The following is a 25,583-nucleotide window of genomic DNA, read 5'->3' as shown; positions in this document are numbered from 1 at the left end:
CAGTTCAGGTTAAGAATTTACGGGTTGCATTCGGGTCGGGTAATCTCCAGGTCGGTTCATGTTTGGGTTCGAGTCTCAAATACTCGGGTCTAAGGTCGGGTTCGGGTCACCATTTTTTCGGGTTCAAATGGGTCGGTTAATAATCAGGTTCGGGTTGGTATTTCGAGTCAGGTCAGCTTTTGATAGCTCTAGGTGGTATAAGGGATGAAGATTAAATTTAATGGGTAAAAAACATTACTATCCTTAATGAAAGACAAAAAATAAGAGAGTGAAGAAAGGAAAGTAAGGGTATTTTTGTATTTTTATTAGTTTTTCCAATTTTATCCCAACTCATACTAAACAATGGAATACACTATTTTTATCCTTATCCCATCTATTGATTTCACCTTCTTATTCCACTCAGGGCCTCTTCACTTCACTTTAATTTCATTTCAGCTCCAATCAGTTCAGTTCAGTTTAGCTCCTAATTTCCATTTCTCATAAAATATTTATTTTAGCTCTATTCAGTTAGTTCCATGGGTATGAACAAGATAACATTTGTACTTTTCCTTCAATTGCACTTTGCACTTGGACTTGTTCAACTCTTCCTTTGTATCTTGTTGCATCATAAATTCTCCTAAATATATAACTCTTGAAATTTTGTGAGCTTCTCAATGAAAGTAGTATTATGATCAGGAAATGGTATAATGCTATGAACCATTCCATAATCCCAAGCTTTGTAGTGCTCCACCACATATGGTGCCCTCTATTCCAGAAAATGTGGATGAATTGATACAGTACCCACTCTGGATTTGGTGTTGAACATTATTCTACTTCCCCATATATCATAGACATCATACAACTTGTATGACCTTGATACAACTAAATCGTACCAGAATCTAAAATCGTTATCTTTTATTTTATTTAGTATTGTATTATGTATATCTGGAATGAGTCGTTGGATGATGACCATTACTTCGTACATTAGGAACCTTCGCACTGCTACATGATAACTCTTAATCAAACCATCTCGAGATCTCTTTTTTGATGAAACAATCATGGCCTCCGTCAAGGCCCAAGTGGAGGGTGAAACCTGCTCCATTGCTTTATCTGTTTCTTCAATAAGAGTTTTTCTCTCTGCTTCCATCTTTTCTAGTTGATGGGCAGGAGGTTTTTCTGAGGTCTTGTGCTTCTTCTCCATTGGCTAATTCTCTAGTCAGACTATATGCCAAAGAATTCTTCGATCCCTGTATATGTTCAATAGTAAAAGAGAATTGGTTAAGCCATAATTGCCAACGCAGGAGTTTCCCTTGCGCTTGCATATTAGACAAATTCTTTTTAACAAAACCAAGCTAAGTATGCCTTTGCAACCTATTCTTATTAAGAACTCTTTAGGGGCTAAGAAGATTAAGAACTTCTTGATCCCTCAAATAACTGTGAGGATTTCCTTTTGCATGGTAGGATAATTTAACTCAGCTTTACTAAAACTTCAACTGCAATATCTACATAGTCTTTCTCCTTCTTTGATTTTTAACACAGCACTCCAGTGCTCATTACTAGCATTTGTTTCAAGGATTAAATTATCTTCAATGGTAGGTAGTGTTAGTACAGGATGGTTTTTACACATAGCTTTTTAAATCTTGAACAATTTTGGAGTCACTTTCCTTCCAGTTCCAAGTTATTTCTTTCTTAAGTTTTCGTTGTAATGGTTTTCTTAGCAGAGCAAGATTTTCTATGAAATCAGAAGTATAAGTTAAACATTCTAGAAATCTTTCTAGTTGTTTTCTATCTTCAATTTTATCTGGGAATTTTTCAATCTTTTCCAGAATATGTTTTTGCAATACTATTTGTCCAGCTTTAATCTCTAATCCTAGAAACGTACTCAAGCATTTATCCTTTCCAAGGATTATATCATGCTCAGCACATTTTTGGGTTACCGCCTTAAGATCATTCACACGTTGTTCAAAATCTTTTGAGAATATTAAAATATCATCTATGTAAACTAAACTATAATGATTAAGTTCTCTAAAAATATTATCCATTTTTCTTTGAAATATCTGTGGAGCATTTATTTTAATTCAAAAGGCATTACTAACCATTCATAATGCCCTTGAGGGGCACTAAATGCTGTTAATGAATGCTTTCTACTTCCATTTTAATTTGCCGGTAGCCACTCTTACATTCCATCTTAGAAAACTATGTGGCTCCTTGTATTCTATTAAATAACACAGTTTTATTAAGAATGGAATAGCCATCAAAGGCAGTATTGTCATTTAGCTGTTTATAATTAATGATCATTCTAGTTTTACCTCTTTTTTCTTCTGCACGATTCCTTATCATGAATGTTGGACTTTTGTTGAATTTAGAGTAACTTTCTATCCATAGAGCTTAAATAACTTTTATTTATATCAGGATAACTTATATATACTAAGTAACTTTCATTCATTATAGGGTAACTGTTAATTATTCTAAGGTAATTTTAAAGCAAATTGAATATACAATATTTTGTACATCAGATTTTTTTATTTTATATATCAAGCAATCATCATGTTCTTGCATCAAAAGTTTTCCATGATAGATAAGAATTTATGACCCCGAGGTATTGTTTAGAACACCCACTAGCTAGGGAAAAAAAATAAAAAAAATAAAATAAATAAAATAAAAGAGGTAGGCTCACCATATCTCCATCAATGGTGGAAGGAAGTCCCTTAAAGATATGATCATTTTTGTATTCTTAATGTCCCCTTAAGGATTTGGACTATATGTAGTGAATATTAATTTTTTAGTATTTTTTTTAACTAGTTCACAATATTAATGTCCATTTGTGTTAATGCGGTTTTCTGTTTTTTGTCTTTTAAAATTATATAACACATGTCATATAATGAATTAAAAATTGGTAAAACTTATTAAATTCATAACAATTTTGAAAACTGACAACAGAAAAGTGGAAACACCTTTTTCTTATTTCTTGTTTTGGACAAATTGAAAACAAAAAATGCTGCCAAACTTAGTGCTTTCTATAATTTTATATGTGTATATGAATTTTAAGTAATAAAAGCGGTTTTACTTTTAGTTATACCGCTAATTAATAAAATTCGATTTTTTATAATGACATGGACAATATGGTATGTAAGGAATATTAACAAAAACTAGCATATTGTTAGAAATTATAACTTTTTTAACAATATTATAGAAATCACTCTAAAAAAAACAAAATAATTAGGAAAATTTGATTTAAATAATCCAACCTTTTGCTCGTTCAAATCTATTAATCCAACCTTTGGATTATCCAAGCTTTAGGGGGTGTTCTTTTTTATCAGGCCAAGATGACCGGTTACCTTCTCTTCAGGTAACTTTTTTTAAAAAAATTTCTTTTACAATTCTTTAACAACGAAAAAAAAAGAAAAAGAAAAATCTTTTTTAAACAATAAACAAAGTAATCACTAGTCCCCTTCCCCGGAAAACACCCCCATCCCCTCCCCAACCCGCCGAGAAATAACCACCTGCCCCCGGAACACCTACCCTACCTTCCCTCGCTACCGGAGTTCACCGGAAAACCCATCCCCACTGTCGAATACTCTCCCCTCCCTTCCCCCACCCCGTGAAACGTCCCCCTCCTTTTTCCGATTCCGACCACCCCACTGGCCCACTCCTCTGCCGCCCTTCACTCTCCCAACCGTCTCAACCCCCTCCCCTGCATCTACCCCAAAACCTAGGCCATGCATCTATCCATGAAACCCAGAACCCAAACACCCAAAATCCAAACCCAGTTTTGCGTGGTTGGGGTTCTGGTTTTCGAGATTAATTTCAAGGGTGTGATTTGCGTGGATGTGCAGCCTGGAAAATGCTAATATTTTTGGGTGGGTTGTCGGGAAATCGAAATGGTTTTTGGGGGTGGCCGAAAATTAGAAAGGAATAAGGGAAGAGCGGCCGGAAAGGGAAGTATGAGCGGGGAGGTGAGCTGGCTGTAATAGGAGGACTTAGCTAGTGCGGTTAGTTAGTGCTTTGCTGACTCAGCAAGTTGGTTAGTTAGTACTTGTAATTAGTGGGATAGTTAGTTAGAAGATATTTTTAGATTCTTCTAGGCTAATTACAGAGCATAAAATGCCTGTAACAATTGTAATAAACTCATTCATTGTTTTTTGGCTGAAATAAAATACTAGAGCTTTCTCTCTCTTCTTCATGATAAAACCTCTGTATTCTTCTTAGCTCATCAATGGCGTTTCTCCATTGATTTCACTTGATTCTTAGTGAAGTTAGCTTAAGATTCCAGTGCATATTAGTGCACTATTACATTGGTATCAGAGCAAACCCATTTCAAGAATTTCGAATTCTTGAAAATACCCAGTTCAATCGAAAATACCCAGATTGATTTCTTTCGATTTTCTTCAATTTTTCGCTGCAATTCCTGTTTCTTGGATATTCTTTGGTGTAATCCTGGCACCAATTTCAGTAAAGAGGATGGTGTCTGTTGAGCAGCAAGTTAAGGATCTTGAATTGCGATTGGGTGAGCAGCAGAAGATCAGTTCAATTTTTCAAGAACGTGTGCTGAAGATGATGGAGGATTTGAGCGCGAAATTGGATGAAGTTGGGACCAAATCTCCAGTATCTACTCCGATTTCTACTCCGAAATCTTGTGATGGAGGGTCCAATCCAACCAGGACTCTTGGGTATGTTCCTAAACTCGAATTTCCTAGGTTTGATGATACGAATTGTAGAATGTGGATAAAGAAGTGCAACAAATACTTTAAGTTGTGTAAGATTTGTGATGAACAGAAAGTAGACCTTGCTAGCTTGAATATGATTGATAAGGCTGAAGTGTGGGTAGCTAGTTATTTGGCTGGAAAAAGTAGTGTTGATTGGACTGAATTTGTTGTTGATTTAACTGCTAGATTTAAAGATTCTAAATCTGACAATGCGGTAGAAAATTTCAATAAGTTGCAACAATTGGGTTCGATAGAATCTTATGTTGATGATTTTGAGGAGTTAAAATCTTTGATGTTGCAGCAGAATCATGGGTTGCCTGATTCTTATTTCCTTGCTAGTTTTATTGGGGGTCTTAAACCTGTTGTTAAGCCCTTTGTAAAGGCTTTCAAGCCACAAACTCTAGCAGCAGCAGTTGAGTTTGCTAGACTGCAGGAGGAGAGTTTAGAAGCTTCTAAGATTGTTCCTAATTCTTACAGCTCTTATAATTCTAAACCTTCTTTCCCTTCTACTTCTACTGCAAAGCCTAGTACTGTTAATTCTGGTGCTATAGTCCCTTTTCAACCCAGCAAAACTCCTCAAAGAACCCATACTACCTTGACTGCAGCTGAGAGAAGAGAAAAGCAGCTTAAGGGGTTATGTTATTTATGTGATCAGCCATATGAGAGGAATCACAAGTGTCGTCTTAAACAAAATCAGTTGTTCTTAGTTGAGATACCAAGGGAGGATGACAGTGATGGAGAAGAATCTGCAGAGGTGGATCTTTCCTTAGAAGAGGAATTGAATAATATGGATCCTCATATTTCTATGCATGCTTTGAGTGGCAGCCAGAATTTCCAGACTATGAGAGTTACTGGGTTTGTGGGCAAGAAGCCTATACACATTCTGGTAGATTCAGGAAGTACACACAATTTCCTTGATTTGGATGTAGCAAAAAGGTTGGGATTTCAGACTGAGAGTATCTCACCTCAAGCTGTCACTGTTACAGATGGTAACCATTTGGCATGTTAGCATGTCTGTAAGGATTTTAAGTGGTCCCTTCAGCATACAGAATTTAAATCTGATATGCTACTTATACCATTAGGAAGTTGTGATATGGTGCTTGGAGTTCAATGGTTAAGTACCTTAGGGACTGTAACTTGGAATTTTAAGAAGTTGATTATGGAGTTTGATTACCTTGTTTCAGTAAGTCAGAATGCTGAAAAGTTATTTAGTCAGCCTGCTCAGTTATACTTTTTACAGTCAAGCTCAACTCAAGACTGTTCTGGGGTGCATTGTTGCCAGACTGAAGTTTCTACCATTCCTACAGCTGTGACTGAACTTTTACAGGAGTATTCTGATATTTTTGCTGAACCAAAGTGTTTGCCACCTAGCAGAGCTGTTTTTGATCATAGAATTCCTTTGGAATTTGGGTCAAATCCAGTGAGCATCAGGCCTTACAGATATCCTTTAGCTCAAAGGGATATCATTGAAAAACTGGTTCAAGAGATGCTGGATTAGGGCATTATACAGGATAGCTGCAGTCCTTTTGCATCTCCTGTGGTTTTGGTAGGGAAAAAAGATGGGACATGGAGATTATGTGTAGATTACAGGGAGCTTAACAAAAAGACAGTGAAAGACAAATTTCCTATTCCTGTGGTTGATGAACTCATTGATGAATTGGCTGGGTCATGGGTGTTTAGTAAGATTGATCTAAGGGCTGGTTATCATCAGTTGAGGGTTCATGATAGTGATGTGTTCAAAACAGCATTTAAAACTCATAATGGTCACTATGAGTTTTTGGTAATGCCTTTTGGGCTTACAAATGCTCCTCCATCTTTTCAGAGTTGGATGAATCATATCTTTAGACCTTTGCTCAGGAAGTGTGTTTTAGTTTTCTTTGATGATATATTGATATATAGTGGTTCATTGGAAGAACATTTGATTCATCTTAAAGCTGTTTTTGAGTTGATGAGGGCTCATACTTTGTATGCTAAGATGAGTAAATGCAGTTTTGCTATTGATAAGGTGGAGTACTTAGGTCATTTCATTTCTGGAATGGCAGTGGAAACTGACCACAGGAAGATTGAAGCTGTTAAAAATTGGCCTATTCCAAGGAATGTTAAGGAGTTAAGGAGTTTTTTAGGGTTGGCTGGCTATTACAGAAAATTTGTTAAGGGTTATGGTTATATCTGTAAACCTTTAACTCAATTGCTAAAGAAAGGGGAGTTTAAATGGACTGATGTGCAGCAACAAGCTTTTGAAGAGTTAAAATCAGCTCTGAGTTCAGCTCCTGTATTGGCTCTACCTAATTTTTCTAAGCCTTTTGAAGTTGAAACAGATGCTTCTAATAAAGTCATTGGTGCAGTTTTGATGCAAGCTGGGCATCCATTGGCATTTTTGAGCAAGGCATTGGGCCCTAGATGGCAAAAATTTTCTGTCTATGAGAAAGAACTCCTTGCTGTAGTTACAACTGTGCAAAAATAGGAGCAGTATTTGATGGGACAGCATTTTGTCATCAGAACTGATCAGAAGAGCCTTAAATGGCTTTTGCAGCAGAAAATCTCTACTCCTTTCCAACAGCTTTGGTTATCTAAGCTTATGGGATTCAGTTATGAGATTGTTTATAAGAAAGGGTGTGATAATTTGGTAGCAGATGCCTTATCAAGGGTCTCTGGTGCTGAAATTTTGTGCATGGCTTTGACTGTCCTTGATTCTAATTTAGCACAAAAATTAAAAGATAGTTATGCTCTGGACTTGAATACTACTGCTCTCTTTCATACTCTTTCTCAAGGTACTGCTGTTCACAATTATGCTATCCAAGATGGGTTGTTGAGAAGGAAAGGCAAGTTGGTTGTGGGGCCAGATGATGAATTGAAAGAAGCTATTCTTCAATGGTTACACAGCTCTGGGCAAGGTGGTCACTCTGGTAGGGATGCTACCTTGATGAAAGTTAAAGGACTGTTTTATTGGAAAGGGATGACTACTTTTGTTACTCATTTTGTGAGGAATTGTTTGGCTTGTCAAGCAAATAAACCTGAGAATGCTGCTAGCCCTGGTCTTTTACAACCTCTTCCAATTCCTCAAGAAGTTTGGGTGGATATTTCAATGGATTTTATTGGTGGATTGCCTGTTTCTTTTGGGAAAACTGTCATTTTTGTTGTGGTAGACAGATTCAGCAAGTATGCACATTTCATGGCCTTATCTCATCCTTACACAGCCTTAGAAGTGGCTCAATCTTACTTGGATTGTGTTTTCAAGCTCCATGGATGGCCTAGGTCAATTGTCAGTGACAGGGATGTTGTTTTCCTGAGCAATTTCTAGAGAGCTTTGTTTGAATTACAGGGCACAGACTTATTGTTATCTTCAGCTTATCGTCCACAGATAGATGGTCAAACTGAAAGGGTGAATAGGTGTTTAGAAACCTATTTGAGATGCATGACTAGTGAATGTCCTAAGAGTTGGAGTAAGTGGTTGACACTAGCTGAATGGTGGTATAATACCAATTTTCACACTTCTTCTCAAATGACTCCATATGATATAGTGTACAGTCAACCCCCTCCTCTGCATTTGGAATTCCGCTAGTAGAAAATAGTAAATGGGAAGCCCCAAATGGCAAGCGGTTTTGGAATTCCGCTTGCCAAATTGTAAATGGCAAGCGGTTTGGGGTGAACCGCTTGCCAAATTGTAAATGGCAAGCGGTTTTGGGTAAACCGCTTGCCAAATTGTAAATGGCAAGCGGTTTGAACCGTGAACCGCTTGCCATTTGTTTAAAACCCTAAAAGATAATTAAAAGTCCCATCTATTCTCTCTCCTCCCCTTACCCCTCAATACTCACGTTCTCTCTCCTCCCCTCTATCTCACGTTCTCTCTCCTCCCTTTTCCCCTCATTTTTCTCGTCCTCTTTCCTTTCTTCATCTCATTCTCTTTCTTCTCTCATCTCCTTCTCTTTCATCTCTGATCTCCTTCTCTTTCGTCCTCCTTCACGAACTCGATCAAGGTGCGGTGGTGGTGCATGCGTACCCTTGAAGCACGACGGCGACGAGTACCCTTGAAGCATCGAGACGAGCGACGGTGGTGGTGCGTGTGGGTTTTTGAGTTTTTTAGGTCAAATTCGACCATAAAAACTCTAGATCTAGAGTTTTCATGGTCGAATTTGACCCATAAAACTCAAATTTCAAGCCAATTTCGAGGTTTTGGTGGAATTTACAGTATGTTCCATTTTATTTATTTTTTTTATATGTTTTTTAAAGTTTTTTTTTATTTTATGGTGATGTGTGGATGAATTGGTTTGTTACAGGCCGATTTGGTTTTGGTGGGGGTCGTGGTGGACGAAGTGGGCTGGGATCTGGTGGATGGTGGTGGTGCTGCGGTGCGTGGTCTACTGCAAGGGTGAGGTGCGCGGTCTGGTACTGGTGCGCGGTCTGGTGTTGGTGGTGGTGGTGGTGGTGGTGGTGCGCGTGGACGGTGGTGGTGCGTGGACGGTGATGGTGCACGTGGACGGTGGTGGAACAAGAGCTCTTCGTATTTTTATTTTTTTTTAGATAACTTGTATTAATTTTATTACTTGTATAAATTTTAAATTTTTGTAATTTTTTTTTTTGATGAAAATGTAATACTTACATCAATTAATTAATAAAAATATTATTGTTTTAATATATTTTTTGTTTGTATATCAATTTCAGTTATAAAAAAAAAAAATTATTTTTTATAGCCCTAATGGGCAGCGATTTGGCGCCAAAACCGCTGCCCATTCTCTTCAAATGGCAAGCGGTTCTGAACCGCTTGCCATTTAAATGGACAATGGCAAGCCCCCCAACAGCGAACGGTTCAAAACCGCTTGCCATTAGGGGGTTTGAACCGCTTGCCATTAAGTTTATTCTACTAGTGTTACCTGCCTGGAGAGTCTAAGGTTGCTGCAGTTGACAGATCTTTACAAAAAAGGGAAGAAATGTTGCAGAAGGTGAAATTCCACTTGAGAAGAGCTCAAGACAGAATGAAAATGCAAGCTGATAGAAAGAGAGGTGACAAAGAGTTTGTTGTAGGAAGCTGGGTTTGGTTGAAGTTGCAGGCTTACAAACAGAAAACTATAAGGCAAGGGTCACATGATAAATTGTCATCAAAATTCTATGGTCCCTTTCAGGTTGCTGATGTAACACCCCAATAATTCTCCCTTTTTCAAACCACTTACTTTAAATAAAATAGTGGAGAACCATTGACATGTTACCGCCACGTGTTAAAACGTTAAGGCTTTATCAAAGTATCGCAGCGGAAAAATCAAACTTAAGTATTTAAAATAACACAATTTAGAAAACGAATAAGTCAAAGCTTACAAATTGGAACCATATAAGGCCCTTATTTAAAACCAAACCAATATTAAAAATCCAAAACATAAACGAAATAGCAAAGCATAAATAAGTTCAACACAAGAATCGAATACTCTCAATCACACCAATCCCTTGACAATGCGTTTGTCAAATCCCTTAACTTCACATCATCAAGCTAACCTGTGCATACTGCTCCCCAATAATACAAGTGTAATAATTGGATCATCACAGGGTCATTGAAAGGCGAAGGCCATGACCAAAAGAAAACACACACAAAAGCACGCAATCAGCAAAGCTGAGTACATACAAGCTACAACGTACCAAACCTAGCATGCTCAATTAATTAAAGTAATTAAATATACAACACGAATTCATTAATCAAGTCTCCACACTTAGACAATTCAATTGACTCAACATACTTACTAACCAATTCCAAACACTTGACTCATCATATTCAATTTAATAAATTTAATTTAGTTTGGAGTAAGCAATAGACCAGGTTGTCCAATCCAGGTCTCAAATGACCATTTGAAATAAAAGTTTAGCGCGATGCAAGAATGGGCGCGACTCCATTCTCACAAAGTTAGTCTAGGATAATCAACATTACTAGCTCAATTAAATAATGTAGTTCAAAACTACATAACACATTGTACTCTGAAAATAACCTTTATCAACTCAACCTCGAATAATAATACAAACCTTTACTCAACTCTTTATCCCGTAAGTGTGCCATGCTCATTGTTCTATACCTAGCCTTGGACATGGGTAATTCGAATAAAACCAACAAGTATAAAAACTTGAATACTCCCAATAACTAGAAAACACCTTGAACCAGACCACATACGGGTCAATTCCCACTGTAGGGGACCATAGAAAAATAATTAATAAAGATTGTACCTCATTCTTAACTTATGATCATTATCTCATTACCAAACATGCCAAGGACTAAGGTCTATAACGCCGAGCCTCAAACCAATAACAAAATAATAATTTCTCAACCTTTTGATCTCATACTTGATCAAATAATCATTCACAACTAATAATGTATATCTCAACAATGGCACAGATTCCCAAATTACATGACAATTCGATTCATAAATATCTCAACTCTTACAGGGCTAATACTAGTACCCAAAATTAATTAATTCTCAACCCAAAATAACACTCTGCATTTATAAACCTAAACCTCGATAAAACAATACTCCATATAACAACAACATTAAAAACCCTAACATATTTATACGATTCATCATATACGTACAACAATAATAACAAGACATTAAATTTGATCAAATCATGAAATTATATACATTAATCATACATATAAATTAAAGCATATGAACAATTAATCATTCAATAATAATATAAACGACTCTAAAATAGATACGTGTGATTACATATGCTATAATACAAACATCTCCCAAATAGGTTCATGTGATTACATCACAAGTTGGCCTTTAATTCCAATTAAACTTCCAAATTATTCAAAATTGTTGAACATAGTCAACTCACCTAGCCATTTCGGCTTAATCCACCTTTACTCAACATACTAACAAGTTATGATTGAGTAATAAATAAATAATAATAACCTTGTGGAATAATTAATAAATTCATTCCACTTAAACCATTCAATTCCAATCCTTTAATAAACCAAATGTGGTTAACAAACCAATCCAATAAAATTATGCTTGTATCAACATTCCATACAAACATTTTATCCAATATAATTCAACATGTTTGCATCCATAATTCCATACAAACATAATCAATTCACCAAAACATGTTTCATAAGCATAAGCACATGAATTAAATCAATGTGTAACCAAACAATTTCCATCCAAGTGTTCCCTAATCATGAAACTAAGTTCTTTCCTTTTGGTACCTAAACATGATACTACTTATAACGAAGTAGACATGTACGTACCTCATACAAACAATCCTTTTGAGCCACTTTTAATCACTTAAAATTCTCCTAGGGAATAATCACTTCCTAGAAAACAACCAACAATTAATATTACTATCCCAAGTAATTTCCAACAATATAATATGATGAAAAACTTATTAAAATAAATAAAACATATTTATATGCTTAATTAACTTTAAACATAATTAATTTTATTAATCAAAATCAAGGATAAAATTTTAAGCATAAAAAACTTCGTTAAAAATGAAAAACTGCCCGAATATCATATTTAGAGGCTGAATTTGGCCTCGAGAGGGTGGCGCTCACTACCAAAGGTAGTGAGTCTTTCTTAAAACGTGGTTTCCACATGGAAAACACTACTTTTTTGTCAAAATCGGATGAGTTTAGAACCTGGTCGGGATTAAAACGGGATTAATATTAACGAACGAAAATCTAAAAATTAAAACACGAATCTACGTGTTCAAAATAATCTGAAAACTAATTAGTAATATAATCACCAAAATTTCAAAACATCATTACTATAAAAGCCCTAAATCAATTGTTCATAAAAACCCTAAAATCATGATTTTCAATAAATTGAAACCCTAGGTTTATAATTCATAAAATATGAAATTTATAACATAAATATAATCTGAAATTTATAATCTTTATACCATTAAAATATAATTTAATACTAAAAATATAATCTTTATACTAAAATCAAAACCCAAAACAATTAAAATAACATTAAGCAAAATAATGAAACAAAGGAGGATGAAAATAAGACTAACCTTTTTGTGTGGGAAATTTTGGGGATGTATGGGGTATTTATAGGAGAGAGAGTGGTGTAGGGTTAGTTTTAAGATTGGGCCTCATAAAATTAATGGGCCAATTAAGAAAAGAAAGTGGGTTTGGTTTGTTTGCTGGATATAAATTAGTGAAGAAAGGTTCATAAAAAGTTCTTTGTAATAAAATCGTTCATCAAACCCAAAAATAATTTGAAACTTTTGAAATTAAATCCGAAAAAAAATACAAATAAATATTATGAATAAAATATAATTTCATTACTAATATATTTAAAAATACGGGGGATTACAGCTGAGGTTATTGGAAAGGTGGCCTACAAGCTGAAACTACCTCAAGATGCTCAAATACACCTTGTCTTTCATGTCTCACAGCTGAAGAAGTTCAAAGGAGTACTTCCAGCAGTTACTCATATTCCTTCTTGGTTACATGGAAGAGATGAGGAGGAAGAATGGGAACCTGAGTCTATTTTGGAGAGAAGAATTGTTAGACACCAAAATAGAGCTGCTGTCCAATACTTGGTTCAATGGAAACATTGTCCTGCTATTGAAGCTACATGGGAGTTTACTGAAGTTTTTGAAGAGAAGTTTCCTGGTTTTGTAATCCAAACTTGAGGACAAGTTTGTTTTCAACGGGGGAGCATTGTAATAGGAGGACTTAGCTAGTGTGGTTAGTTAGTGCTTTGCTGACTCAGCAAGTTGGTTAGTACTTGTAATTAGTGGGATAGTTAGTTAGAAGATATTTTTAGATTCTTCTAGGCTAATTACAGAGCATAAAATGCCTGTAACAATTGTAATAAACTCATTCATTGTTTTTTGGCTGAAATAAAATACCAGAGCTTTCTCTCTCTTCTTCCTGATAAAACCTCTGTATTCTTCTTAGCTCATCAATGGCGTTTCTCCATTGATTTCACTTGATTCTTAGTGAAGTTAGCTTAAGATTCCAGTGCATATTAGTGCACTGTTACACTGGCCGAAAATAGGGGGCTGAATTCATGGAGAGGGGAAGGAGGAAGAAGAAAGGGGAAAAAAAGATTTTTTTTTTTAAAATAAATTTGACTATTTTTTTTTAAAAAAAAATTATTGACAAATGAACACGCGACACGTGATAGATGAATTGCTATTTTAGGTTGAGTGACCTGTTTGGCTTAATAAAAAAGAATATCCCTAAAGCTTGGATTATTCAGGAATAACTCAAATGTTGGATTAATAAAAATAAATCGCTCAAAGGTTGGATTATTAGAATCAAATTTTCCAAAGTATAATACAAAGTATATACTACCTCCAAAGTTGCAAATAATAAAAATCGGAGGTAGCTTAGTATTTAATTATTTATCTATGTTCTCTTGGCACTACAATGGTGTCTTTTTATTTCTTTTAATTTGTAATCATCTGTGTTATCCTCATTATGGAGCTTTTTTGTGACTTTTCAATAACCTTAAGCAATTACCATCCACTTATATGTAGTTGGCATTACCTAATTGAAAATAATATTACCTCTACAACTTCCTCTATTATTCTTTGCTTTGTTTTCTTAAAAAAGATGGACATTATTCTATTTTAAAGGGCGTAGGCGGTCAATATTAGCATACCATTGGTGATTAAATAATCCACATAGACCTTCGTGGACGAAAATATATTAATAAAATCCTAAGTTATACATACGTCCTGTATATTATTTTGTTGGTGTCTTGGTGAGGTTGGGAATTGAGCCAAAGAAAGCTGGAAAGAAGTAAAATGACGGGGTCAAAAAGACTACATATAACACTTACAGGTCGTGACTCATGATGCCCAAAGTAGACTTTTTGGCAATACTTCGCACGATTATTACGTAATCAACCCTTTTATCCTTTCCTCTGTACTCCCTCCGTCCCTTAATATAATGTCTGTTTTGAGTATTTATTCCTCACATAATAAAGAGAAAGAGACATTGTATTAAGAGATGGAGGGAGTATTAAAATAAATACAAACGACTTTTTGCAGCTTGACTTTTTTCTTTTTTTTTTTTTTAAAAAAAAAACCTTTATTTATTTACTCTTTGGGTTTCACCTTTGTGAACCAGGGAATAATATTAAACAATCTTTTTACCTGTAAATTGAAGGTTCCATCGATTTAAACAAAGGTAAATGTTACAATAATGTTTGTAAATTTAAGTAAATGTAAGAAAAAAATAAATTTTTTGATATAGTTATCGAAAAATCTCCATACCTCTGCACATTTACTGAAATGAGCTGAACTGAACTGATTGGAGCTGAATTGAACTGAACTTAACTTAACTGAATAGAGCTGAAATGAATATTTTATGAGGGAAGGAAATTAGGAGCTGAACTGAGCTAAACTGAACTGATTGAAGCTGAATTGAACTGAAATGAACTGAAATTAAGATGAAGTGAACAGACCCTTAATATGAAGATTCTAGATGAAATAGACAAAATAAACAAAAAAGTGCTCCTTACTAATTAAAGGGAAAATATATATTACATATATACATAATATACATATTAAAATACTTTATAATTTTTACTTATAGAGAATTAAAATTGTGTATCGATAAGCGTGATAAAAGAAACATGTCTAATAAAAAGAATGGATGATGTTGCTTTGCGCTAGAATGAATAATAGATAGCTATGAAAAACAAAAAAGAAAAAAAAAAATTAAACGATTAATATTTGTAAAAGGGAAATTTTGTAAAATTCTTTGAAAAATGGATGTTGCTTGGTGCTAGAATGAAAGTTAGAGAGCTCACTTCAGTAGGAACTACCCGTAAACAACTAAAGGCCAACCGAGGCGATGATGTATGTAGAGCACGTGTTAACAAATTTGTAGCCAACAAACAGGAGTTTCAAACAGCTCCAAGTTGGAATACTAAAATTGAACGAAGCATGTAAAAAAATGGCCTTGATTTTTTGTTGATTCATTTTTAATCAACTTTTAAAAAGGATGACACGCAAGAGAGGATGACACCCAAGAGGTTGATGTAGAAATATTTCAACTTTAAATCCTTCAACTCTAAAGTCTAAACACTTGGGATTTGGGAGTAGAGGAAAAAAGAAAAAAAAGATTCTAATGGTACGAGTCCACGACCCCACCCCCAACCACACCGATTTGAAACTTAGAAATTCCGTAATACTTTTTCCGTTTCTTATTACGGATTAGATGAATAACAATAAAAAGATTGCCGGAGAATGAATGTCACTCTGGCCTTTGAATTAAGACCACAAACTTGTTCTCTGGTTTCTTTTAATAATTCTTCTTCTCTTAACCCTGTCAGCTGTTGTGGGGGAATTCTTCTGATTCGGTGGACATTTGGTTAATATTTAATGGAGCTTGGTCTTCTTCGGATAACTGTGCTGGTGCGAGATGGGTGTTTCGTAAGATTGTCTATTCACTGGTGCTGGTGCTTGTTGGGTTAGAAAGGTTAATATTTAATGGAGCTTGGTCTTCCTCTTTTAAGACTTACAGTTTGTAGGGTTAGAAAGGTTCCTCGCCAAATTTTAAGTTTTTAATTTTATAACTTGTCGTTTTGCTCTTAGCTCGTTAAAAAACACAATAAAAAAAACAAGGAAGGGTGTACGAAGTATACGATCATAAATTGTAAGCGCACGTCCTTTATGAATTACGTAGTATAATGGATGTTGCTTTCATGCAAAATTAAGTGAGAAAATTTTCCCAAATAGAGGACCCCACATTCGACTTTCTCTTCATATATAAAAGCAGATGAGGAACAAGAAACCCGCATCAAACAATTTTGGAAACATAGCTTAAAAATCATTCCAACATTTTTACTCTCTTTTAAGATTTAAAAAAAAAAACTCTACTAAAATATGCCTGATATTCGAAATCAAGAAGTTAATTATTATTACTTTCAACTTAAATGGATCCTCTTAATTATCATCAATATGTTGAGGCCAGAAGTTTTCCTCTTCTTTTCGTATCAGCCATCATTACTAAGCATCTTCAAACTTACCTTGCTTGTCGCGGTGTTGATCCTTTTCCTTGTAGTATCCTTCGGAACGTACCTATATAAGCTTGATGATTCCTACCTTTTTATCTTATGTATTGAATTGATACAGCATGAGGAAAGGAAGTGGTCCTTCCCCCGCATTATAGCCACTGTCTTCTCTTTCATATGTCCAGCTCCTATTTTTCACTACTTCAGTCCTTCCATCCTACTCCTCTGTATTTGGCCCTCGTTCAAAACCTTCATATTCCGGGTTTTTCACTGCCAGGGAACCAACCGGCAAAACCAAGCTCCACAACTTGAGCTTCCTTTGGAATCCCTATCTACTATGAATTAAGATGGGTTCTTTTACTTATTGTCAACCAATTTTTGAGACCTCATTTAGCATACCTTTTCTTTGATCACATCAATCTTTGCCCACAAATTCTCGTCAAAGCTTCCTTTCTGATTTTTGGAACGTCACTTGCCTATCTCTGCACTTCCTTGAAGATTTGTTTTACTGAAGATGACAATGGGCACTTCCTCACCCTCTTACGAATTGGTTTTCGAGATGGATGGTCCTTACTTGTTACTATTGCATTTGTCTTCTCTGTCTTATGTCCAACCCCTATCTTCCTGTATTTCCACCCATGGATCCTATTACTCTCTCTTTGGCCCTCTTTTTCACTCAGCTTTCTCAGTCATCTTTTCTTCCGCCTTTATGCTGCTCTCTCCGCCTTTCTCTCCTTTGGTCTGCCTATCATCCCATTCCCACTGGAACTACATCAAGATGAAGAAGACCCTGCTTTATTAGTCTAGGATAGAAAAAAAAAAATATGGATATATATTTTTGTTATTTTTAATTTTCATTTCGCTTGTATATTACTCGTATTGTACAAGGCTATCTAGTATATGCCTTTCTCAGCCTATTAAAAGTGCAGGGTAGTTCACTAGTTCTGATTAAGACAGTATCCTTTATCTCAGGGTAGTTCTGATTTAGAAAGTTCCCTATATCTTTGGAGGCCAAATTTAGTATTAAAGTATTGGAGCACCAAAGAAAAGTATTTAGACGTAGTTTGGTTTTCAAAAGGAATTACAAAAAAAACAAAAAAAAAAAAAAAAGAAAAGGATACAAGGAGAAAATAATTCTTTTGTATAGACATAGGAAGAGGAATGGGAACCAAACTATCACCACCTATGATTAACGGGTCTAGGCCACACCTTCCACAAATGTCCACTTATAAGTCTAAGGAGGTTGCACCTCAAAATCATATGAAGTATGACATTGAGGGGAGTAGCCCCTTAGACCTTTTAAAGTAGATAAAATTTTCTCTTTTCTTCAATGTGGGATATTTTTCCCAATACCTACTCTTATTTTTACACTCGATTAATGTTGGACAACACTTCTAGTTAATATGGGAGTAGGGACAACACTTTCATCACATGTGAGCTTGTTCATGGGCTCAACACTCCATTTCACATGTGAGTTATCCATAATACTGGCAGATCACAACTCATGATACCATACCAAAACCCTTCTTAATTTATGATATGTTCCAAGTACATTAAGTTTAATTAGTAAAAATAATTTTCATATCAGTAAAATTAATTTATATACAACAAAAATAATTCAAATTCATTAAAATAAATATTTCACTTTAGCAAAAATAAGGTGAAAAGAACGAAGTGTAAGGTAGAGAAAAGGATAGTGACTGTGTGTGGACTTGAACATTTGAAAATAAATATGTAGAGAGAGAAAATCGGCCATATGAGGATATCAATCAAAATATTAAGGGGCATCCCAAATCTGGAATATGGGACGAGCAAAAAGGGATGGAGGGAGTATCTCATAAAAATAATAGGCAGATGCTGCAACCAGAATATCCGGATAATACTAAATGAAAAAATACAAGGGAGAAAACACAGAATGTAGGAGGAACAAGGACAAAAAAAAAAAAAAAAAAAAAAAAGTAAGAAGATTTCTGTTATAAGCACATACTTCGTATACATTACTGCATTAACTTGGACTCTTGATTCTTGAACCATCGCATAAACATATTTTTCAGTAAGCATAGTCATCAACTAGAAGAGAACAATGATTTATTACTCTCTTCTCGGTAATTACGGAGTACAACATTTCTCCAAGTACTATATCCACCAGAAGCTTAACAAGCAATTAATGATAGCACTGTAATGTTGACATGGTGCATAAATTCAAATGAACAAAAATCTCCTAAATACTCGAAGAAGTTTCATATCAATAGACAAAGAAACATGATAATGATATACACGATCCCAAAGCAAGAAGTAGTACCACAACAAGTGACAATTTTGGACATAATCCAGTAAGAATTTGAATGCATGATACTGCGCATATAACTTCAAAATTAAGGCTGAATCAATCTACATGCTTTAAAAATCATAATTACAAAAAGTATGACTGAAGAAAGCGTTGAAAGTATTTCATCTAAGGACCAACAAAGAGGTTATGGTCTCTCCTGACATCTAAATACATACAACCATTGTAACCCCACCACCGGTTGCATTTTAAATTTTCTAACATATGACATACAAAGTAACTTCTTATATTCTCCCCTCAAGGTGAGGTCTTATCACAAATTTATTTCCCTGTTTTATCATCTTTCCACTGTCTATTCTATGAATGAAATAATATTAATTCATATTTGTTCCTTTTGCTGATAGACAAATGATAAAACAAGCAAATGAATGAGAAACTAAATAATAAAAAAAAAAATAGGGAATTCACCTTCATAATGCATATCAGGGCGATTGAAGGATGAATTCAGGCTGAAGGATTGTGCAAGCACAATGATTGAATGACATCAGTCTGAACCCTGCATTCGAAAGAAGAAAGAGAAACATTATAAATAAAGAATAGACTAGAAGGAAACCTTAACACGAGAAAAATAAAATCTCATTCTTCAATTAGTCTAATTCTGCAGCTATGTTTAATTTACAAGGGCAAATACTTTAGATAAGTATTCGAATCTGAATCCATCAATCCACCATGATTTCGTTACTAGAATGCTTCTCTGACACCCATAATACCATGAATTAGATGTCACCTTTATATTTTAATACTGCAATAATTTGATGAACATCATAGATAACAAATTAGCAATATAAGTGATAATGATTTGATTGTCTACATTTTTTCAGGGTAAAAAGATATGCATAGAGAAGGTTGTAGGGTAGTAAAAAAATCAGTTCAACCAGAAAATTGTAACTATTTTGAGGTAATTGAGAGCTCCACAGTTTTTTGAGGTAATTGTAACTATCAAAATATACAACAGTGATTTGATCTTCAAAATAATTGGTTCTAATTAGAACGTTCAATTCTTAGTTCAATTCTAATTAGAACGTTCAATTCTTAGTTCTAGGAGATAGTCTAAGATTTGATCTTCTAAATACTTCGTTCTAGGAGGTAGTCTACGTAGTTGAATTCGTTCCATTAGGAGGTGGTCGCATTCAAAGTCATATCCGGTTACTTTACATTTTTGGTTCGAGTTTCTTATCAAATACGAGTTGTTTATTCTACTTCTGAGATTTCTAGGTCTTTATCAAGTCAAGGGGTTAGAATCCACATCAAACAGAATCAACAAGACCATTACACCATACAAAATTTCGATACAAACTGCTAAAAGGGTTGCAGATTAAAAGTGACCTAAACGCATTTATCAATAACCAAAAAATCAAACATTACAACGCTAATTACCAAAATTAAAGCAATAAAAGCAGATTATACAAACAATTAATCCAGCAATAACTAAGATACAAAGAATTAACCATCAAAATTCAAAATGCATTGAAACAAAAACTTGAATTAGGGAATCAAAGATAGATTTTAGATAACAATCAACAGTTTTAGAATTAATTGAACGATAATTTGAGCTATAAAATGAGCTCTTCGTCGTTCGAAAACAACAAATTTCGATCATGGAGGAGAGAGAAAAAGGGAAAGTTGCAAACCTAAAATTGCAGGAGAGATTCCAACAATGTGAGAGAGAAACGACGGTAACTAGAGAAATCAACAATGGCGGGGTTTTGCCGGTAAGAATACGTCAAACTTGAACCTCAACTTAGACTAGAACTTGAATGACCCGAGACAAATATTTGGGCTAGACCCTCACCAGCCTTGTTATAATGTTATATACAAGGCTAGTTATTGGTTCAAGCGATGTCCAAATCATAACCTCGTATATGACTAATTGATCGTCACTTCATAATTTTAAGAAGGATTAAATGTTTTTGATAACTTCATCATATGTGTACGGGATGATACCGGTAGTAAAAGCTAAATAGCCGGTAATATCTTCTAATATCGCTAAACAACTGTTGATTAGTAAGAAAGCTCAAATATCCATAACGGCCTTCCTAACGGCCACGTGGAGAGCTGCTTGAAGCCACGTAGGCACCTGCTGCCTACGAGGTCGGTTTGCCACCTATCGTTATAGGTGGCACCAGCTTGGTTATTTCCCTATATATACCAAAGCAAATGTTCACCTAAAGGTACAATCTTCTCTCTCTCTCTCTCTCTCTACATATCTAAAACACTTTTTTTTCTCTTCACTCTTTCTTCTTATCGGATTGCTAACTTTAGCATCAGAGAAGTTATTCCCGGATAACCCCCGGGTTAGCTTATCTGTGTTGACTGTGCAGGTGCGTAATTGGACGGTAAACCTTTACCAACCCACGAAGATTATCTGTACCGGAGCTCGCCCAGAACAATATGGATCCAAACAATCAAACATCATTTGTAGTCCCACACAATTCGAGATTATTATGAAAGCAAAAAAGTCTCACACATAGATCATTTGAGAAACTAAATAACAACTCTCATAAATGTACCTATATCTATCTAGGCTATCTTCAATCAGCCAGGCAAAAGATTTCTTCCTTTTAAAATAGGAAAAATACACTTTATTAATCCCAACTTTGCCCAATTTACTTTAATAATCTCAACTTTTGATTATTTAGCAACGATCCCAACTTTCACCTGCGTTTTCTTTCTTCAATAATTCTGTTATACTCTATATTCTGATATGTGGTGAAAACTCAGCTTTTTGCTGACGTGTGTTGTTTTGTTGTGCTACTTATGTTTGTGACCATATCTTTTCCTTATGGTGGCCCTGCAACGATCTACTTTAGAATTTGTCCTTAATGGTGAGCAGACAAGATTGTTTTAGCAGGTTGATCAAGTGATCGTAGCTAAAGGAGCTCAAGTGTTATAACGAGTTTGTAAAGTTGTATAAATAGCTCACTTAGTTTATTGAGTTGTATAGCTGAAATTTCGTAAGCTTTAACACTTGACAGGTTGTCGAATGGACAGTATTACCTCCGATTTAGGTGTATGCTTCCGCAATTTTATTTAAAGTTGTTTATTATTGATTAGTAAATCAGGGGTGTTACAGTTAATGAGCTTAATCAAAAAGGGTTTAAACTTATCCGATTTTAGCTTAGTTATGAGTTTATATATAAATGGTGTTACATATTCCTATAGGCTTAATTAGAATCAAAAATTTTGCTTGGAACATCACGTCTTAAAAAGCGTGAAAAGTCAAATGATGAAACAAATAAAATAGGGACAGAGAAAGTATAGGAAATTGATTTTGGCACACCCTTAATTGATTTTGGCATACCCCTATGTGAGAAGAGCATAGAAAACCGTGCTCTCACATAGGGGTGTGCCAAAATCAATTAGGGGTGTGCCAAAATCATTTCCCAAAGTATATTACTTCCTCCGTTTCTATTTAATTGACGCGTTTGATTTAGGCACATATATTAAGGAGAGGAGAAAGAGTGATAGAGAATGAAAAAGCAAGTGGGGTAGCTTTTAAATGCAAGGTAAAAAATTTACCCAAAAAGGAAACGTGTCAACTAAAAAGAAACTTCCTAAAAAGGAATACATGTCAACTAAAAAGAAACGGAGGTAGTATATAACTCTACAGTCCACATGTCAACATGTCGTTGCCTAGTAATCTATTGTACAAGTAGTAATTTACTAACGACATGATGCAAAGAAAGATGACATATTGACAATAAAGCATCAATGAGACAATGACTCAATGTCGTAAAGATTTTAGTCCCTTCTTGTTGCCAGCCCACAAAGGGCCACAACCAAAGGAAAAACTTTGTGGCTGTTAACGCAGACATAAATTACATCCCCACTTTATTTATTTTTGTTAGGAAATATAGGTGTAATTGTGTTTGATCAATGCGGAACAAGTCAATGAAATTAAGGAAGAGGAAAAACAATAAAGAAGACAAACAAAGAACACAAGGATTTACGTGGTTCGGTCAAAATAGACCTACATCCACGGGTGGGGGATTCGAGAGCTTCTTCACTATAATGGAGAAAGAAACAAGAGAATAACACAAGGAGTCCTAAATCTAATGGCTCAAAAGGTATAATCTAATTGATCAACTAAATGGTCCTTTTATAACACAAGGAAACCCTAATAAAACCCTAAGATTGTTCCCCAAGTATACTCAAATAGCCGTCATAGAAAAGATATAATTTTAGGAAATATTCCATCAATTATCCTAGAATAACCTAACTACCGAGCTATAGTTCGGCAGCTAGCTCACGCCTGCAGCAAGTCGTCATAGGGCTGAGCTATAGCTCACTCGCATAGAGCTATAGCTCGCAGCCTCGTTGCAAATTTCCAGCTTCGTCAGGTTTTCGTAAAACGGTCATAACTTTCTCGTTTTTTATCGGAATTGGGCATATGACATATAGTTAGAAAGCTCTTGAACCAAGCTATCACCTCCAACTTGAATCACCTCAAAATCAGTTGTAGTTTGAGAGATATAAGCGTTCAAAGTCAGCCCTACTAGATTTCGAGTCACAATTTAACAATTTTTAATTACTTCCTCCTATATTTTATTGTTACACCATAAGAATTGAGCACAAGATTTTTTATAGTGGGAAAAAAACAAGAGAGAATGATAAGAATACAAAATTTCTCATGTAATTGTATATATAAACTAAAAAAAAAAAACAAGTATTGAAAGGTAAGGGTGTATCCCCTCCATTTAGTGTCATATTGGGACATTTTGCACTATTTACTTGACTCACTTTAACTTTAGACCTTTAGTAAAGATATAATCTTATGGATACTTATTGAATCATCTCAGTGAATAAATTATTAACATTCAATTATCGTAATTTTTACTTATTTATGATTAAAGATATTATTGATTAAAGTTCTACATCAGCATGTGTAACAAACTCCAATGTGCCACTCAAATAAACAAATGGAGTATTAGTTATTTGCAGGGTGAACATAATTTTTTTCCCTAATTGATTTTGGTGCAATATTTGTTAAACTTATTTAAAAGACAAGTGATGAAGTGATGCAATATTTAAAAAACCAAGGAAGAATTTATTTACAGGGACAACTTTAAGAACTTTTACCTTTTCTTCTCTCCTATTTTGAGTTTTTATTTATTAAGCTCCATATAATCCATATTTAAACTGTCCTTAATTACTCCGTATATCTATTTCTACATGATCCACACGACTCTTATACCAATAAAGTGTTAGATCGGTTGGTAAGATATATACCTTACATCTTAGAGGTCTAAGATTCAAATTTTATCAAGTCAGCGTATTTTGAGCCTTGGAGGTAAGGATTCTCTCACCTTACCCCTTACTCCCAAGTATCTAGCTTGCAAAATTTGGATAAAAAAATTCGTTAGGGTTCATCGCACATTCACACGGTAACATCCTTTACTTTTTACTCACTCACCCTTCCTCTTTATTCACGTTTTTCCTTAATCTTCTATCATATATATCAACACTTTCTGTAATTTGTATATGAATAATCAACTTTTAAAAATAGAATTCGTATGATAAAACCAGTTTCTTTTCAGGATATACATTAATAAATCTAGTAAGGCCTGCATAACAAGAATAAAAATATTTATAAAAAAAGTTTTCTTCATGCTAGGATGGATGGTAGACCGTAGACAGAAATGGCGGCCTAAGTGACCAAATATTCAACACCAATAACCTAATAGTTGGACGTAAAGATACATATTACAAAGTGGGAAATCGACATAAGATCCTCATTCTGACTTTATTTGATGTATAATTAGTGTTTTAATTATAACTTTTAAATTTTAATTACGCTCAAAAATGTGGATAAGGATTACTTTCTCGCTAGAATTAGTAGGTTTTGCCAGATTAGCAATGCAGCCGCCTATAGACCACTAATGTTTTCTGATGGGGAGTTTCAGCTCTTTGTACAAGGGTTCTGAATCTATGTGTCGGTCTTTTCAAAATTATACGAACTACTTCATTCGTTTTTATTTGGATGCAACGGTTTGATTTTTGCATTATTTACGCGTTCTACTTTGACACTCTTTATTTAAGAATGAATATAGATTCTACGTAGTCACTCGCAAATTGCTTCTTCAGCAGCTTAGAAGCGAAAGGTGGGTTTTATTTTTGGATTAATTACTAAAAATGAAAAACAACTCCATCCATTCCTAAACAACTACATCAATTTAATTTATTGAAATTATAAAATATACAAAATAGTGGAGTGTAGCATTTAGAACCCACATGAAAGTGTAGCACTAAAAAAACAGTTAGAACCATTTAGAAAGTGTAGCACTAAAAAAACATTTAGAACCATTTAGAATCACATGAAAGTGTAGCACTAAAAAAACTTTAACTAGGCATGTATACGGTAATGTGGCTTTTCAAAGAAACCATATCATGCATATACAGTGTATATACTACAATATACTTGTACTTTATTCTAAGGGGAAAACCGAAAAGCTTTAGAGTAGACCGCATAAGTGACATCACATGTTTTAAAAAAAAAAACATATATATTCACTTTTACAAATATGACATACAATTGTTAAATCCATGCTGAGTTAGCCGACCAACAGCAACAGCACTAGTATATATATG

At 34.7% G+C, this 25,583-nt stretch overlaps 1 protein-coding gene and 1 long non-coding RNA gene across 2 annotated transcripts; one reads left to right on the top strand and one right to left on the bottom strand.

Annotated features, from left to right (window-relative positions):
* The first annotated feature begins 4,440 nt into the window (after positions 1–4,440).
* LOC145610483 (uncharacterized) lies at positions 4,441–7,149 on the top strand. The gene is made up of 3 exons (XM_081665812.1): positions 4,441–5,674; positions 5,768–6,105; positions 6,196–7,149. The coding sequence occupies exons 1-3, from the start codon at positions 4,441–4,443 to the stop codon at positions 7,147–7,149; spliced, it is 2,526 nt and encodes an 841-aa protein (XP_081521938.1).
* Positions 7,150–16,384: 9,235 nt separating this feature from the next.
* On the bottom strand, positions 16,385–20,762 carry LOC145612284 (uncharacterized). The gene is made up of 3 exons (XR_014106566.1): positions 20,627–20,762; positions 19,404–19,491; positions 16,385–17,416 (listed from the first exon to the last, which is right to left on the bottom strand). It is a non-coding gene; the product is annotated as an uncharacterized LOC145612284 (long non-coding RNA).
* Positions 20,763–25,583: the final 4,821 nt, after the last annotated feature.

This window comes from Chenopodium album, chromosome 24, assembly GCF_948465745.1.
Source record: "Chenopodium album chromosome 24, dcCheAlbu1.1, whole genome shotgun sequence".
Classification (NCBI taxonomy): domain Eukaryota; kingdom Viridiplantae; phylum Streptophyta; class Magnoliopsida; order Caryophyllales; family Amaranthaceae; genus Chenopodium; species Chenopodium album.
Note: the sequence above shows the minus strand (reverse complement) of the source record. Positions and strands in the feature narration are given on the sequence as shown.

What these genes read in the sequence shown, in the direction of transcription:
- LOC145610483 (XM_081665812.1), top strand. Translation starts at nt 4,441, where the DNA reads ATGGTGTCTGTTGAGCAGCAAGTTAAGGATCTTGAATTGCGATTGGGT. An exon ending in AGCTGTCACTGTTACAGATG is followed by an intron (nt 5,675 to 5,767) that starts GTAACCATTTGG and finishes TTATACCATTAG; the next exon opens with GAAGTTGTGATATGGTGCTT. An exon ending in TGGAATTTGGGTCAAATCCA is followed by an intron (nt 6,106 to 6,195) that starts GTGAGCATCAGG and finishes GGCATTATACAG; the next exon opens with GATAGCTGCAGTCCTTTTGC.